Source organism: Haemaphysalis longicornis, unplaced genomic scaffold (genome assembly GCF_048455015.1).
Source record: "Haemaphysalis longicornis isolate Haplotype H1 unplaced genomic scaffold, Haemaphysalis longicornis Haplotype H1 scaffold_2, whole genome shotgun sequence".
Taxonomy (NCBI): Eukaryota; Metazoa; Arthropoda; class Arachnida; order Ixodida; family Ixodidae; genus Haemaphysalis; species Haemaphysalis longicornis.
The window spans coordinates 266,570,421-266,587,269 of record NW_027526295.1 but is presented as its reverse complement, the minus strand read 5'-3'; the positions used below and the strand labels follow the sequence as shown (position 1 = coordinate 266,587,269).

The 16,849-nt window shown below is 46.6% G+C and overlaps 1 protein-coding gene across 1 annotated transcript in view; it reads left to right on the top strand.

Moving 5' to 3' along the window:
• The first annotated feature begins 635 nt into the window (after positions 1-635).
• Positions 636-16,849, top strand: part of LOC144167771 (putative N-acetylgalactosaminyltransferase 9) — a 47,785-nt gene continuing 31,571 nt past the window's right edge. Inside the window, exons 1-3 of the mRNA XM_077696952.1 lie at positions 636-1,312; positions 2,943-3,112; positions 11,430-11,610. Of these exons, the coding sequence (XP_077553078.1) occupies positions 663-1,312; positions 2,943-3,112; positions 11,430-11,610 (1,001 nt within the window). The 5' untranslated portion in view covers positions 636-662. The remainder of the gene's footprint in view (positions 1,313-2,942; positions 3,113-11,429; positions 11,611-16,849) is intronic.

Sequence of the window (16,849 nt, the reverse complement as noted above, 5' to 3'; positions counted from 1 at the left end):
TTTTAATCACGTGAACGTTGAATAGGAGGGGGAGATCATAGATCCCTGTGGGGTACCACTTTTTCCCTGCTGGAACGGATCTCTTAAAGTTCCCCCAGTCCGATCGTCGCTGTTCTGGTTTCAAGGAAGGCCGTGAGGTAATTGTAGATTCTTTCTCCACAGCCTATTTTGGTAAGTGAATCTAATATGACTCGGTGGGTGAAATTATCAAAAGCCACCTTTAAGTCGAGGGCTAGTACCAGGTTTTCCCCAGGGACGTTTTTGTCCATTACTTCATTTTGAGTAAAAAGAAGGCATCTTGCGTTGAGAGGTGTCGTCTGAAATCGATCATGCGGTTCGGAAACAGGTCGTTGTCCTCCATGTAATTGGTGAGTCGGTTGGCCACAACTCGTTCATACACCTTCCCCAGGCACGATGTTAAGGAGACAGGGCGTAAATTTTCGATTGTTGGGGGTTTGCCTGGCTTGGGGATGATGGTGATGTCGGAGTGCTTCAACGCTGATGGTGCCTTGCCCTACTGCCATAGTTCTTTGTTTACATATTGAGCGATGGCTCGGATATGACCGGCACTTAGGTTTCGAAGCATGTCATACGTGATGTTGTCTCAGCCGGGCGCGCTGTCCCTCGTCATACTAGTCAACGCATGAAAGATCTCCTCCTGCATGATGTCCCTGTCTAATGTGTCATTTTTTAAACCTCCATATATCTTGTTTGGTTCTTCTGTTGTTCTTCCCAGGGCCCGTCTACCTTGTGACTGCCACCTTTTAACGCAAGAAAGAAACGCCTGTTACAGCATTCAGTGCATCCTCCTATTTGCAGTCTCGCTGTTATGTGGCCGACAAGTTACGGTGAACATAATGGCCATTAGGTTTTTCCGGTGCCGCAGTTCCAGTCTCGTTGGCCTCCTCGTCGTATTATCAATCGCCGGAGTGACAGTGATTTTTCTACAAACTTACAACACACCAAATGAAAATTTGCTTTTGAAGGGTGGGTTCGTACAGAAGTGCGACGCCGTCGTGGCCAACGATGGCAAGCCAGCTGTGGGTGCTGCTAATGGCGTCGTGGTCATTGGCGCCGACGCACCACCCTACACTGGCAACGAAAGCCCGCTGCTCGAGGACGTGGATGACCCGGACGAGGCCGAGTTCTTCGCAAGGTTCATCCCTCACTGGGGCCAGAACGGTACGGGAGTTGACCTGAAAGGCGCCGAGAAGGAGATAGCTGACAAGGAGTTCTCCAGGGCCGGATTCAACGCGTACGTTTCCGACAGGATTCCTCTCAACAGGGCGGTTGGAGAGCACCGGCTTAACAGGTAAGCTCGACTCGCTGTTTGCCTTAAGGTGCTCTTGTGTAACCACGCTGTCCGTTTGTCTGTTCATATATGAATGCATTCAACAAATCAATTAGGAATCTCAAGGGTCCGCCCCGGTGGCTTTCACCTCCCGCCCCCCTTTTCCCATCTTTGCAATGAAGCCAAGGTTACGCTTAAGGCCCACAATACTCAATATACCCGTGGGGGAATACCCTAGAGAAACCTAGAATTTTCCTGTGGTGGAAACCAACATGACCCGTTCTCCTACACCAGTGCATTCTTCAACCTTCACACGCTTGTGTCTACCTCGGATGGGATCGGCATAGGCAGCGCCAAAGTTGGGGGACTAGGGGTGCAGTGGCAGAGATGGGTTGGTTCAAATGAGACTTGTACACGTTACAGAAAATAGATAACCTCTGATAATTACAATTACTTCCTTTAAAGTGTATTTGATTACAAGGGTCAGTTACAGCAGCAGAAACGTAACTGAGAAATTACAGACATGTTATCGATTACTTTTTTCATTACTTTACTCCAAAATGTTATTGTCGTGGGGCAATAACACAAGTCCACCCAAACTAAAACGAACTGCGGTGGCTTGCATGGTAGAGAAAAGGCTGGACGCTTGCGTGAAGGCCGGGAGGCTTACTACGGCTTCGGTGATATAGTGTTACACGTTGGTCACGTTTATCAGTTGTTTTTAGAAGTTGTCGTCGCTGATGCTTCAACGTTTCTTCGTTGACAGGACAGACGTCACACTGAACACTCTCTGAATGCACGCGCCGGAGGGAACGGCGGTATTATAACGCAGGAGCACCTTTCCGCACCCGCTCGTAGTTGCTGCGCAGTGCTTGCATCCCATTGTCCATGTCCTCTATGAAGCGTCGTGCATTGCTGTTGCCGCTGTTGCCGGAGGCGCACCGTCTTGCGGTCGCGCTCCGTGCACTGTGTGGAAGCTGCCGAGTTCGGTGTAATGGGAGACGAGCTCCGGCAACCTGACAGCACCTGACAGCACCTGACAGGACGGGGGGGTCCCTAAACAGCGGCAGCATATTTCTTGGACTATGAACTGCTGTATAATGCTGTTTACAACTTGATTTTGAAAAAAAGAAATAGCGGTTATTGCAGTAAGTTATTACAGTAAAGTTATTATAGTAAATTAGGTTATTACAGGTAACCCAATTACAAAGAATGTAATTAAACTACCGAGAGTGTTACAGTTCAGAGAAAGTAATTGACTATATTACAAAATGATAAGAAAATGTAACTGATTACAAGCAATCGATTACTTATAGCGCGTTACGTACAACTCTGGTTAAAATCGTCACCATTAAAGTTATTGCGCGACACGGGTATATGTATAGTTTCTGAGATATAAAACGTGACAGCACCGCACCCCTGGAAATAAAATCTCGGTCACACAAGTGTGAAGACGATGGGATTTAATCAATTAGCTCAACTTTACTACCCATGTCCATGCTGTCGCGTTGTTATGCATTATGTTTCAAATTTACCATAACCAGTCTCTCAATAGGGTGACTGTGTTGTTTTTTTGGGAAATTCTACGTGGGGTGCGTGCTCAGTTGCCTCTGCAGCATTTCCCCACTTCCCTTCCCCATTTCATGCGCAGCTGCCTCAGTGTGACGTACGACGTCGAGAAGCTTCCCACGGCGTCCGTGGTGATCATATACTGCGATGAAATATTCTCGGTGATCCTGAGAACCATATACAGTGTGATAAACCGCTCCCCGCGTCGCCTCCTGAGGGAAATTATTCTCGTCGACGACCACAGCCAGATAGGTGAGTAATTTACATTAGCCAACAGACGGGGCAGTAATCTGCGACATCATCGCTGAGCCTAATAGCGGATAGTAGGAGAAGTTGTTCGCTGAAAGGCTGTATGGAATTTAGGGCGTATTGGAGCAAGCATAGTGCAGGATGCAGGATTCCGATAAATAAGGTGTGAAGCCGGGTTTGAATGGGTGAAAGGTGCAACCGGGGTGAAGGATGAAGCCGGGTTTGAATGCGCCGCGTCTTCTTAGGCTCAGATGTATGCCATGTGCCTGGTTTCATGAGAAATACAAAACGCATGCACATCTGCACCGTCGGAGAGACGTTAGCCTTGTTGTTGAAACACCCTTTCTAGATGCGTAAATGCAACGGCTTTGTCTTTTAAAGCATTCTCCTCCGTACCATTGTATGCACAGGATTACAGCAGGGTGTTCTAAAAAGAGATTGTACAGGCGTGTCCGGTAGACTTTATTTTGACGAAAATTTTATGTATAGGTCCTGGACCTATACACAGGAAAAAACGGAAATGAATTAGGTTGTGGGAAAAAATACCTTTTTCCTCAAAAAAAAAATCCCAAAGCCGGCTCAGCCCACAGGAGCGTTGGACAAGTCGCACGAAAGTTTTACCGTTGTGGAACAGAAACTATTGCAGCTATCACCGCAGGTTTTCTTCTTTTTTTTTCTGTGAAGACTTTGCGTATTTTTTAATGAGCTGACTTGCTCATTTTCTATTTCGAGATAACATTTGACCAATAAAAACTTACAAACGGGACAATTTTTCAATAATTGCCAGAACTTCGGGCCCTGTTGCTCTGCAGCTTGGCACGCAAAAAGGCTACATTTGTTAGTGTTATTCCTCCATTATTCCACAACGACGGTGGGTGCTCAACTCGTAACCGTCTGTGGCAGAAAAGAAATTCCGCCAGACTCCTTCACGCCCAGGCAGTGGGGTGTTGTAGAAGGCCGGGGGGCCCCGCCAGATGAGCAAGGGTCAGGGGCCCCTCTAAGGGTAAAGGCAGCTTTCCAGGCCTGAATTCCCCTTCCAAGTTTCCGCACTCGACCAGGGACGCCTTTACCCATTAAATAAACTGGTGGGCGCCCGGCGGTACGCGGATTCGATCCCGGTGCCTTCCGCGTACGAAGCGAGTGCTGTACCTCTGAGCCATCCCTGTTCTTTATTGCCTGCTTAGACATAAAACCGGTACTCAGCACAAACACTAAAATAACGCATCAGTGATTTTGCCACCGACGTGTTTACATCAAAATTTTGTAAAGAAACTAACTCATGGATAACTGGCAACAACTCAGGCGGTTCCGGCTTAGTGCGGTACACATCATGTAGATACACAAAACTTTCAATGAAGTTCTCGCGCACAGGTCACGCATCCACATCAGTACGATTCTTTCAACACGCGATGGAGACCTAGAACTATGGTCGTGTCGTATGGAACGCCCCGATCATTCTGTAATGGTAGAAATTGGATTCCATGGGGCGTGACTGGTAAGTGAGAATAAAATATGATGCCCGAGTTTGTTGTATCCTCAAGTGATGTATTCTGTCTTGCTGTACGAGGATACTTGCGGGAAGTTGTGTTCAGTCACTAATACACAATTGTATAAAGATCTAGTTGGCGGTGTTCTCCCTATGCCACTGTACAGATCAATGTACTTACTCTAAATGGTCAGGGGTGGGGGGCTTTGAAATGGCAAAAAAAATGACTATAAAACCACCAATGAAAACTTTTTTAAGCTGCATTCCAAAACTTTACCAGTCGCAAGCTGGTTAGCGGAGTAGGGCATGTTGGTGCCATGAAAGGAACTTTAAGCTACGTAAGGTGCACATTTATTATGCATTCATTGATGGCCGGGACCCTAGGTTTCATTGGGATATCCCACAGCAAATACTGAAAACAGAGAAATTTCAGAGACACAGCTGCGTTTTTTTTTTATTCTACATGCCTGCCCCCTTAAGTTCATTCATAAAAAAAAACGTTTTCCTATAAAAAACGCGCTGCACTGCAGGTCAGTCGCGGATTTTGCTCGAATTAGAAAACCAACATAAAACAAGGCCATCTTCAATTTTAACAAGCTTTCACAAATCGAAGCCACAGTTGGTCTTTATCACATGCTAAAAAAATACGTTGCACTTTTTTTGTAGTTTCGTAGCCACAAAGAAGGAAATATGGCCATGTAGCTGTGCAGCGCTGACAAACTAAGGCTGTTCGTAGCAAACGTCTGACGGCAACGCAAGACGAGAAATGGCTGATACAACAAAAACAAAAGATCATAAAAATGAAGGTGAGGTGACCGTGTTTTCTTGAAATTTCTCGAGAATAAAGTACACAGCATTTGCAAACGTTGCAAAAATTCTTTCCAAGAGGATTGTTAAGCTAGCGCACTCACGTTTTCTAGATGAATCTTGCAATACGCTGCTTGCTGTTTTTGTGCTCGCCCAATGCAGGCCCACTCGCATCAACAGAAATGTTATAATGATGCGGCTACTTTGATTAACATACGCGCCAGCGAAGTCCAGCTTTAGGAGTATCCAAGGTTGAACTATTTGCTAGGACCTAAGGTTGGACTAGTTGCTGGTGGTTGGCCGACATCTTGAAGCAGCGCATACTCTACACAGACACAGGGAGAAGAAAATAGAGACAGCGCCGTCATCTGTCAATCTTGTGGTTGTGTCTGTGTAGAGTGTGCGCTGTTTGAAGATGTTCGAGTTCAACTTGCTGCCTCGGGGAGAAATACAAAATTTGTTCAAACGTAAAGCGACAAGTTCTGAGGGATGGCGGCTATTTTGCCTTCTTCGTTTCAGCCGGATATGACCTTTGTGTTTTGCGGCAGAATGAAAAGTGCCCACTAAAACAAGAAAAACCTTTAATTATAGGTTCAGTGAGAGATAACCGGAGGAAACTGCTATATTATTTCCCTGCTGAGAACAATTTCTGCGTTATCATTGCCTGCGGGAATTCAGACAAGTCTACGACTCCTCAGTTTGTTTAAAGGAGCAGACAACCGATTTATGTGTAGTGCATGCCCTCCAGCTCATACGAAAGCCAGCGTTTTATATACTAGGGTAACCTCAAGAGATTTCTAATTCCTAGGGTAACCTCAAGGGATTCCTAATGTGTAATTGATAGGACGGCCTTGTATCACCTACCTCGTACTTTTTTTCTGCTTGTATGGCCTACTTTAAATGTTGTAGTTCTTTTTATGTTGTAATTCCATACATTTCTAATTGAATATGCTTCTGCTATTATTGTTTTTTGGATATTTATTGCTTGTCGCTATTTACTGTTTGCTGCCTGAAGTTTATTCAGTGACTACCCCTGTTGTTAACTTACCGAGGGTTCCGGTACACTCTTCGACTTTGGGACCCTTGTCTAAAAAATTCTGTACTTTTGTATTACTTGCCTACTGAATTTCAATAAACTTTTCTTCTTCTTCTTAAAACAGATTGAAATAATATTAATTTGTCACTAAAATTTCTGAAATCTGAAATGTGGCGACATGTATTGTGTAAGCGTACCAAAACAATTCCATCGATTTCAACGCTTGATACCGCATGGAGGAATCGGAAAGATTGCACATTATTGTTGTTTTAGCCGGGGACAACTTTTTAAACGCCTCTTTTCATCTCACGTGCAGTTCAAAGTGTGTGGCAGCACTGCTCACTGTCATGGTTTCCGGCATTCCTTTTGACAGGCCACGTATGGCTGGTGGACCTAAGAATTGCGATGTAAGGAGTTCTAGGACGCTATCAACAAAATAGTTTCGGGTTAGGGTGTTTTAAGCGATGTCTTTTGATTTGGAATAAAGAAAATATACTGGACAAAAGTCGGTTGTCTGCTCCTTAGACCCCCATCCCTTGCAAAAAAAAAAAAAAAAAACAGGGAGAAGAACGTGCTTGGCGCTAATTAGGTCTCTTTTTTTTTGCCTGAAGAGAGCAGTTCTGAGCAGCTCCAAGCAGCACAGTACTGCTCCCGCTATAGACGTTCTATGGGCAAATAAAATACGGAACTGCTTGGTGCTGCTCGAAACTGATTTGCGCAGACAAAGAAAGAGACCAATTATTTAGTGGTGAAAGGGGAAAAAAGAATCTCGAAAGGACTTCTGCGCACCGCTGCATTGAGGCAGTGTCTCCCTGAATGAACTCGCCACATTTGACATACACGTTTAGTGTACCGGTCCCGCCTCCTCAAGGAACTGTCAGACAAGTGGGGTCCGCACTAAAGCCGCCGTCGAAGTTAAAACAACTTTCTTGGAGTTACTACGCCGGACGAGAAAAAGAAGACACTTAAAATGTTTTCACAAGCGAAAAAGTCAGATCAAGTCTGACTGCAGGTCATGAGGCAGAACCAAAAAAATATACCCAAACGTCGATGCAGTTAAAGGGACCCAGAAAAGCCTTCTGTAAAAGTTACAAAAGGCCTGTATTGTCACGTAGCACCAATATAGCGATGCAATGCCGTTGGAATTATTTATCTACATTCAGTATTAGCTGCGCCAGAAGCAATTAAGTGCACCTCTCCCCACTTGCCGATCGACTCCTCCTCCCTCTCTGCCTCCTTCAAAGCAGCTAGCTACATTCCTGCGCCTAGGCTCGCGTCAATCACTGCGGACCCGCCTTTGCCGCCTTTGCCTCGGGATCGCGCAGGAAGGAGGAAGAGCAGCCGGAAGCCAATGGCAGTGCCGCCGCCGGCGGCCGACCTTGCCGGCGATTGGGCGAATCAGGGGGCGCCTTCGCCGTTGCGTCAGCAGCGATCGCCGTTGCGTCACCCGCGGTCGCCGTTGCGTCAGCCGCGGTCGGCTCGCTGCGGCGTCGCGCTCACCGGCTGAGAAAGGCGATCTTCAAAAATTGTTTACAAATTATCTGCACAACGTATGGGGCTCACACTTGTCTCAAAAATCCCCCGTTATGTGTTCTACCACCTGAATGCATTTGATTGCCACCTTCACAAAGCTTTTCGGGGTCCCTTTAACATCAGTCAACGAACGTGAAGTCTGCATGTGACGCTTCAGACTCTCATTAAATGCGTTGTCGACAGTACGGTCTCGTCAGTACGCAATTGCCCTTGTAGTAGCGTATGGTGCTACAGAGGTCATTAGTTCACCGGGACTCAAGATTGCAGTGAAGACAGTTGTGTACCAGTAAAGAGAGCCGAAGTTCGAAGGGCGCGCGAGTACGCGATCAGACAAAGGAAATACATGTCTATAGTGCAAAAAGAATAATTTTCTGTATCAGTTAACGAAGACAGAAAGAACACGGCGGAGGAAAGTGTGGCGGAAGTGTGAGGGAGAGGGCAGTATGCTGAGCGCACACGAGACTCTCCATGGCAGCGACACATGGCGAGAGCGTGAGGGGGAAGCAGGGAGACGTACTGGGCGGTGGTGACGCGCTGCGAGATGACGCCATAGCAATGCGTTCCGTCGTGCGCTCGCGATGCTGTGCGCACTTCCTGAGACGCAGTTCACGCCCCTTCCTGAGTCGCAGTTCGCACCGCCGACGCAGAAGCTTACCATCGCTGCCATCGAGAGAACCCACAAGTGAGTGCTGCCGCAGCACACAGCAACACTCAGGAGTGAGTGGTGAACAAGTGAGGCGACTGATGGATGTGCTTAGCGTCCAATTTGTCGCGTGGCTCGTCCGAACCACGTGACATTTGCGCGGGAGGTTAAAACACGATTTTCAACAACATGCTCGGTGGCGGCGACACGCTGCGAGATGACGGCAGAAGAGCGCGCGCCGCCGCGTGTTCGCTGATCATGCGATCAGTTCCTCAGACGCAGCAGCTATGTGCCGTGACCGAGAAGACTGCAGTTCGCGCTGCGCACAAATTTCGCATTACTGAGTATAATCATTTTCAGCCATTTTTATCGCATTAATCACTTTTCGCGTGCGTTGTGTTGTCAAATTTAATAATTACTCTCACCATTTCAGCGCAACGGTCTTAGGAAGGCCAGGTTTGAAATTTTGTGATTAGGCACGACAAGAATATGCAGCTAATCATCCATATGAGAGCCCAACCTATAACACCAGATGCAGGAGCTGTGTACTTTATTCACGGTTAATTCGAAGACAACATGGTCACTTTGATGTAATTCGGTCATTTTTACTTGTACCGACCATTTCTCGTCTTGCGTTGCCATCAGAAGTTCGATTTCAATGTGTCATGACAGTACAGTTACAAGGTCATATTTCGTGCTTTGTAGCTAAGAAACTACAAAAATACAGTAAAGCCCGCTTATATCGAACAGCGCGATTATTGTAAAATAGTTTGATATAGCAAAAATTCGATATAGAAAGTGAATAAAAAAAACTTATATGAGAACAATCTTGCCGACGGAGTCACGAGCTAACGCCGAGTTCTTACCACCCTACAGTCCACTATTGATACGATACTTTCCGGGAAGAAAACAATAATTTATTGGGGAGGAAGAACTGCGTGAGTACAGCCTGCTTCTTGGAGCACAGCGCGTGTGCTGGTGACTGCTTGCTCCACGGTATCTAAATCTAAACAGTCGACAAGCACAAGACCGCTGCCCTCAATAGCACTGCAGTATCGCCGTAGCAGGGCCACGGCGATACTGTGCTTCGCTTGTGCTCGGAAGCGGTACGGAGTCTTCGGCGTCTTGGACAGAGCGGACACAAGCATGGATACAAGCGCCCAATGTGACGCTTTCTGCTTCAACGACATGCATGCGTGGAGCTGGTCCACTCTGCCACGGCCGGTTTGGACGCGCCCGAGCTCTGCGCGGCGCAACCGCTGCGCGCCGATGTATTGCGGGAAAGCCCGCCGCATGCCTAAGGAGAGCGAAAAATCTCGCGCGGGGGAGTTCCGTATATCCATTGTGAGAAAAATCGTGTTCGATCTATAAAAGTTTTAAATGCATTTAATTTTTACCAGAACCATACAAGGGTTCGATATAGGCAATAATTCGATATATCCGTGTTCGATATAAGTGGGCTTTACTGTGGTGCAACACGCTTTTTAAAGGTTTGATCGAAAACCACTTTGGCTTCGATTTGAGAAAGTTTGAAAAAAAGCGAAGCTGGCCTTTTTTCTTTGCAAATTTGAAGAAAATGCGCGGCTGACGCGCAATGGTGCGCGTTTTTCACGGTAACACGTTTCCTAAAAATGAACTATAATTGCTAGGAAGAATGAAAAAGGGTGGAGGAATAACACAAACAGATTAGCTTTCTGGCTTGTCGAGATGCAGAGCAACAGGACCCGACATTTTGTCAATTTTTGAAAATGTTTCAAGTTTGTAATATTTTATTGGAACGGATTTCATCTGTAAATAAAAAATGAGCATGTGAGCTCGTTTGAAAGAATTCAAAGACTCCACAAAAAGGAACCCGCGGCGATAGCTGCCAAAGCTTCTGTTCTGCAGGGCTCACACTTTTGAATTTCGTGCTACTTGTCCAACGCGCTGTGGGCCGGGCCGGCTTTGGGATTTTTTTTTTTATTAGAGGACGGGAATGAATGAATGAAAAAACTTGACTAACATTAAAGTGTTAACTCGGAATTTTTTTTCACACGCACTAACTTCAGATATGTTTTTTGCCGTGTACAAGGAGCTATATATAAACTTTTCTTCAAAATTAGCGATGGCTTCCGTACACGCCCGTCCCATCTCTCGTGAAAACACCCAGCACATAAGCATCCTAAGCGTGCCATTGTTTTCTTTGCTTATGTAGGACACATTGCACTTAGGAAAGACTCCAGCACGCACTGGCATAGCAGAGGGAGTCCAAAAATATGTGGAGGATACAAGGAAATTGTGACGTTATTTGTCTGTCACGGAGGCATTGTGTACTTTGTTGTATTGATTTTTTTCCTTGGCATGTTTTCGGCTACTCTTTCGCAATATGTATGAGAGATAGCTCGGTTTGTTGCTGCTGTAGTTGATTTTTATTCTACGTACTATTTGCCGTTCTACGAAATTGGGTTTTTATGATTTTTTAATGCATGGTATAGACAGGTATTAGCTAAGTACTGATTAATGGCTCGGAGGGGTTTGCCAAGCCGTCTGTTGCTGGCGTTTTGTCCGTCTCCCATGACCGTCGTTTAATTCGAGTTTTCAATTAAATGTAATTCAACGTAATGCGTAATTATTAAACACGACTGTATTTACGCACAACATATCCCAACAATTGAAACACGTGTTATACAAGATATCCAATTACAACTACGTTCTCATTTGATGAAGTTCAGTTTGGTTTTAAAGCGTTCAACTGAGCTTTCCCGTCTGCGGACGTGATAATCTATGAAATGCTGCAGCATTTATAAGTGGCGTTGTCTGACTGATATTGAAACAGATGAGATGGCCGGCGGGCGCATGGAGCGCTTCGTGCGGAGGCACTTCCGGCCGGGCTTTGTGAAGCTCATCGTGCTTCCGGTTCGAGGAGGCCTGATCCGGGCCCGGCTCACGGGAGCTAAGGAGGCGTCGGGAGACGTCATCGTCTTCCTCGACGCCCACTGCGAGGCCGCCGACGGCTGGTGAGACTGCAACAGCGCCCTGTTTTCTCTCCTGTTCGCTGTAAGAGCCGCATACTCACCAAATGCTGCGACACTTGGATATCGATGCATCATCTGTCGGCAAAGCAATAAACTAATAAATACACGAGACAGGGAAAGAGCATGAGCAGGGCGCCCGCTCAAATCTGCCTTTGTGCGTAAGCATGCCAGGCTGAAGCGAACGAGGCATTGTTTGAGCCTGCCATGCATCGAGCGGGGCGGAGCTCAGGAGTTCTATTCCAGAAGGCCCGACATTGAGCGGAACTAGGGAAACACAAGCTCTAGCGGCGCCCACGTAACGTAATGATAATAATAGAGAGTTTTAGCAGTCCGTCCGTTCCGTTGCTTAGGTTGTTACCGGGTTGATGGGACCCGTCTGCGCCTGCGCGCGCGGAAGGGCGAGGAGGAAGGGCGAGGAGGCGCGTACATGGCGAAGGCAGCCCGGTGGAACTAATCCCCCTACCGCGACGAATGCACAAGTACAAGTGCCCAGACGGGACCCTGTCAACCCGGTAACTCCGCACACGACGGAACGGACGGACTGCTAAAACTCTCTAATATTTCGAGGCGAAATTCAAGCGCTCTAAAAATGGAATTCATACTAGTTGCTGAATATTGGGGCGACGTAACCTGTCCACGGCAGAGCATTCCGAAGAAGCACGACTAGGACGTGGCGCATTTTTAGATGCAGAGCATCTGATTCACTTGCCTGTCCCTCCGGCGTCGTTGCCGTCGTCGTCGTCGGCGGCGGCGGCGGCGGCGGCGGCGGCGGCGTTGTCCACCCCTCCCCCATTCTCCTCGCCGCGCCAGCTGCGCTCTCCGCCGCTCACCCCCTCTACTGTCCGATAGCGAACACTCTCTCGCGAGGGGCATTGGATTGGATTCGATTGGATTGGCTTGGATTGGATTGGCTTGGATTGGATTAAAGTGGATTGTGTTGGATTGTGTTGCGTCATAGCCGCGGCACGTTGCGTCATAGCCGTGGCAGACGCGCTGGGGCCGGCGCATTTGCAGTACTCTCTCTTCCGCGGTTTCCTCTCCTTCGGGCGCGCTGCGCATATAACCGGTGTGCCGTTCTCCGGCGAAGCAACATCCACGCTTGGCTCAAACACCTAGAATCCACGCCGCTTTACAAGTACGCCAACGTCGTCATCGACTGGGACCGGCTTACCCAGTCCCCTCAACGTTATGCGCGCTATAAAACGCGGTCCCTTCGCCGCTCCGCCTATGCGTCGCATCTACACAGGGGTTCCCGCGAGGGGAGGTGGGAGTTTTTTTTCACTGCGTTCTCTCGCTCCACTGCTGCACTGGTGGCTACTGGGGGCAAGCAAATCCGACTACATTACTTTATGGAGCTTTTATTTTTTAATCAGTATTTCACTACAAAGTTTTTTTTTTATTTGGGGAGTTCTTATGAGCTTTTTGTTTAAAATGTTTTGTCCTAGGAAGCCGTACCTGCCCATTTCTGATGTGGGTGGCAGACTATGCAATCACGTGAATGAGGTCGACTGGCAAAAAAAGAAAGCGGCTGATTGAAACGCGCCACATTAAAAATAAACTGGTCGGTATTACGATATCGAAACCCTCCGTCTGCTTTTCGAGACAGAACTTTTTTGGGGCATTTACGTCTGCTTACGTGCTTTGAAGACGAAATCTTGGTGATATTAACAACTTCTGTACTGATATATTGCACTTGCGTCTTTTCCCTCGCTTTCATTTCTTTGTCTTTTGGCTCAAATTACTGTGACCGGCTTCTTTTATTCTATACCGTGTAGGCGTCAGTTGCTTCTCTTTCACTTCTTAGTGAACTACGTATGCAAGAAGAGTGGCACACGCCACAGCCTCCCTAGAAGGGGGGTTCTGCGTGGCTGGGGTGCACGTGTCCTCACGTGCCATCGCACTCACGTGTCACGCGGCACGCATTATTCTACAACTTTTACTTTTATAGTGCGCACTATTGTTTATTTTGAAAACCTGGCCCATTAGCTTTTCAAAGCGCCCAATTGTGGTCAAATTGCCCAAGTAGGCACGTGCTACGAAGAAGGAATATACTTAAATCTCTATAGAACAAATCACGCGGGACCACCCAAAATTTTTGTTTTTTTTAAATATCGTTGTAATGAAAAACTTGCGATTATCAGCCAGTGATCAAAACTAGGAGTGAAAATACCGTACCTTGGCAGTATACGCGTGTGCAGACAAGCAAAGTCTCAAATCAAAATGTGCACTCACTTCAAAGGAGCTTTATTTAAAGAATACAGGTATTTTCTTCTGGCGAGTGCGGCACGCTAGATTCCACTATGCGGAAAAGCTCATCGGGTACATCATTGCACCGAGCGATAAAAGTGTTGACTTTGTTTATGTGCACTAAAACACCAATTTTTGACACCATCTCATCTTCTTCTGTGTTCTGTGATCCAGAGACGTCTTAATTCGCGTCGGGACGATGACTGATATCGGTTCTTCTCGGCTGTGTCGTTAGCTGCCTTCATCGTTGGATCTCGCAGCAAGATGACTCACAACAAAAACCAACGTACACAAGTAAATAACACTGCTACCATATCCGATGCTCGACTAGCATTCTTTATTAAACGAAGCTTTTTACCTCTGTCCACCAAAGGTTCTGCTGCGACTGTTGGTGTCAACAGAAAACTCCCGCGAACAACTAAAAGAACTTACTTGCACCGACAGGAATCGAACCTTGAACGAATAGAGAAACGGACCGAGAGCCTGTTGTCTTGCCGATTGAGCTACGAGCCCAAGCGGAGACGGAGGAGACGGGCGGTCAACTTACCGAGCACATTTGCGCGTTTACCACCTGCGTTCTCGCCGAATTCCACGTGATAGCGTCACGCGACCCCTCGCGCCGCTATGCGTTCCGCCAACGGCACATACAGCATGCGCTAGGCGTTATAAAATTTAGAGGAAGCTCACACCAACGCATGACATCTAACTTGTGCATCTCTGCCGCCAATTTCGCCGTCTCCGTAGGCGGTGGCAGAGACGGAGGAGTAGTGAGATCGTCTAATACCGGGTTTCAGCTTCCTTTATTTCATAACAAAAGAGTTTCCACTCATGTGCTTCGCCTATACAACTCAACCAACCACCGTTCATGAATCATGCATTGATTTAACCTTAGCAAGGAATATATCTTTGAAGTAATGAAGGGTGCGGTTAAGTGCATTTCACTTTTCTCTGGTTTCACTGTTTGTAGAGCCACGTGTGGGAATTCAAGTGACGTGGCATGGGTAATCGTGGTAGGTGTCGGTTACAGGTTCGCTTTCTAACCACCCTAAATGGGTGGATTGGCGCGCATTTTTTTCTCGAACATTTTCGTTCATTTAAACATGCGAAAACTTCGTCGACTCTCGTTTACGTCGACGAGCTTTTTTTTTTTTCTTTTCGACGTGAAGCTCGTCTTTGCGCGTTCAAAATTTCACAGGGAATGCTCACTTTTTTTATAAATGCCCTAACATGGCTATTCCGTGCGTGGAAGCGCCGTCATCTTTGCGTGAAAGCAATGTTTTTCCAGGGAAGGCAGCCCTAATCGACGGCAGCCTTTCCAGCCGCCGCAGCGTTTTCCCCATGACTGGAGCGCCACGTTTGTACTAACTCCGTCGAGGTAGGTTCCAAGCCCAATAAATGGCAAACTTGGGTATGGCAGCCGTCCCCGCTAAACGTTTGTGGTGAAAACCATAGTACCTTCGGGACATCTTTTTGAGCCGCTACTCTGTACCGAAGCCATAGGAACCACCCGAAAACAAATTGGATTTACCGTGCGTCCGCCGGGCTTGCTCAGCTCTACATAACAAATACCATCGCGTACGACATGTTCTATAAAAGGACGTTTCAAAAATGTTGCTGGACACTTAAGCATATTCTTTCCTGAAAGCGTTTCTTTTGGGTTGCCGAGTCTCCTGCCTCAGCCGACTATACCCTATAACCTGGCGTCAGACTCACGGCAGCTACTTTTTCAGGAATCACTATTCATCCTGCCGCTATACAGCCTGCAGAAAACTTGAAGGCGAACTCAGACTGCGCGGAAAATGTCTTACGCATGTTCGTGTTTTTTTTTTTTCTTTTTTTTTAACACTCGGGCATGCCCGGTAAGCTTCTTTGGATCTTTGCTACAAAACAAAACGAACTGAATATTTTACTGCGAAGCAGCAAAATATTCAGCGTGTAACAAGTCGTCTCAAATCGTTCTCCGCAATCCGCAATTCGTTCCGAAAAAAAAAAAACGGCAACGAATAGTTTCAAAGATTTTTAAATTATATCAGTTCTCGTTTGGCCCGTTTTCAGGCTGTCTTTATTGGAGCTCCTGTCGTTCTTTTCGCGAATTCATTTTTTGTTCGTTTTGTGGGGGAGGCGTATAAGGTGCATATTTTTTATTTTGTAATTTCACTTTTATAATTTTTCAATTTTTTCTGTATGTTAGAAAATACGCCCTGTATTTCCAGAAAAATGGCGATTTTGCGGAAGTAACACTTTTAATCTTTATAATAGCGTCGGTATAAATAATTCGTCCGACCGAATTTTGAAAAGCCAGTAAGTAAAAAATTAAGAGAAAATAAAATTTTCACAACTTGCCAAAATCAAAAGTATTTTATTATTGAAGGGTTTAACGCAGGGACGCAACGCAGGCGATGAGGCGCGCCGTAGTGGAGGGCTCCGGATTAATTTTGACCACCTGGGGATCTTTAACGTGCGCCGAAATCTCGTACACACGGGCGTTTTTGCTTTGCGCCTCCATCAGAAAAGCGGCCGCCGCGGCCGGGAATCGAACCCGCGACCTCGCGCCCAGTAGCGCAACGCCTTAGCCCCTCAGCCACCGCGGCGGGTAAAATCAAGAGTAACCGCAAGCGAAGAGTAACCGAAGAGTTAACAAAAAACTTCCCGAAAGAATGTTAGAAATACGAATAAAAATAGCGAAAATGAGCGTACCGTGTAAGGCTTTGCCTTCCGCAAAAATGTAAACATGGCGAAAGTGCCACCTTTATTTGTTATAATAGCGTAAATGGAGACAATTTGTTGGACAGAAGTTTGAAAAACCAAAAAAAAAACATTGCGAAAGTAAAATTTTCAAAAATGATCTACAAGGTCAGTAAACATCCCAACCAAAACAACAATGGCTAAGCAAAAAAAGCCCGCAAAAAAACGTAGAAATACGAATAAGAAATAGCGTAAACGCACCAACTCTGCAGTACACCTTGCATCTTCG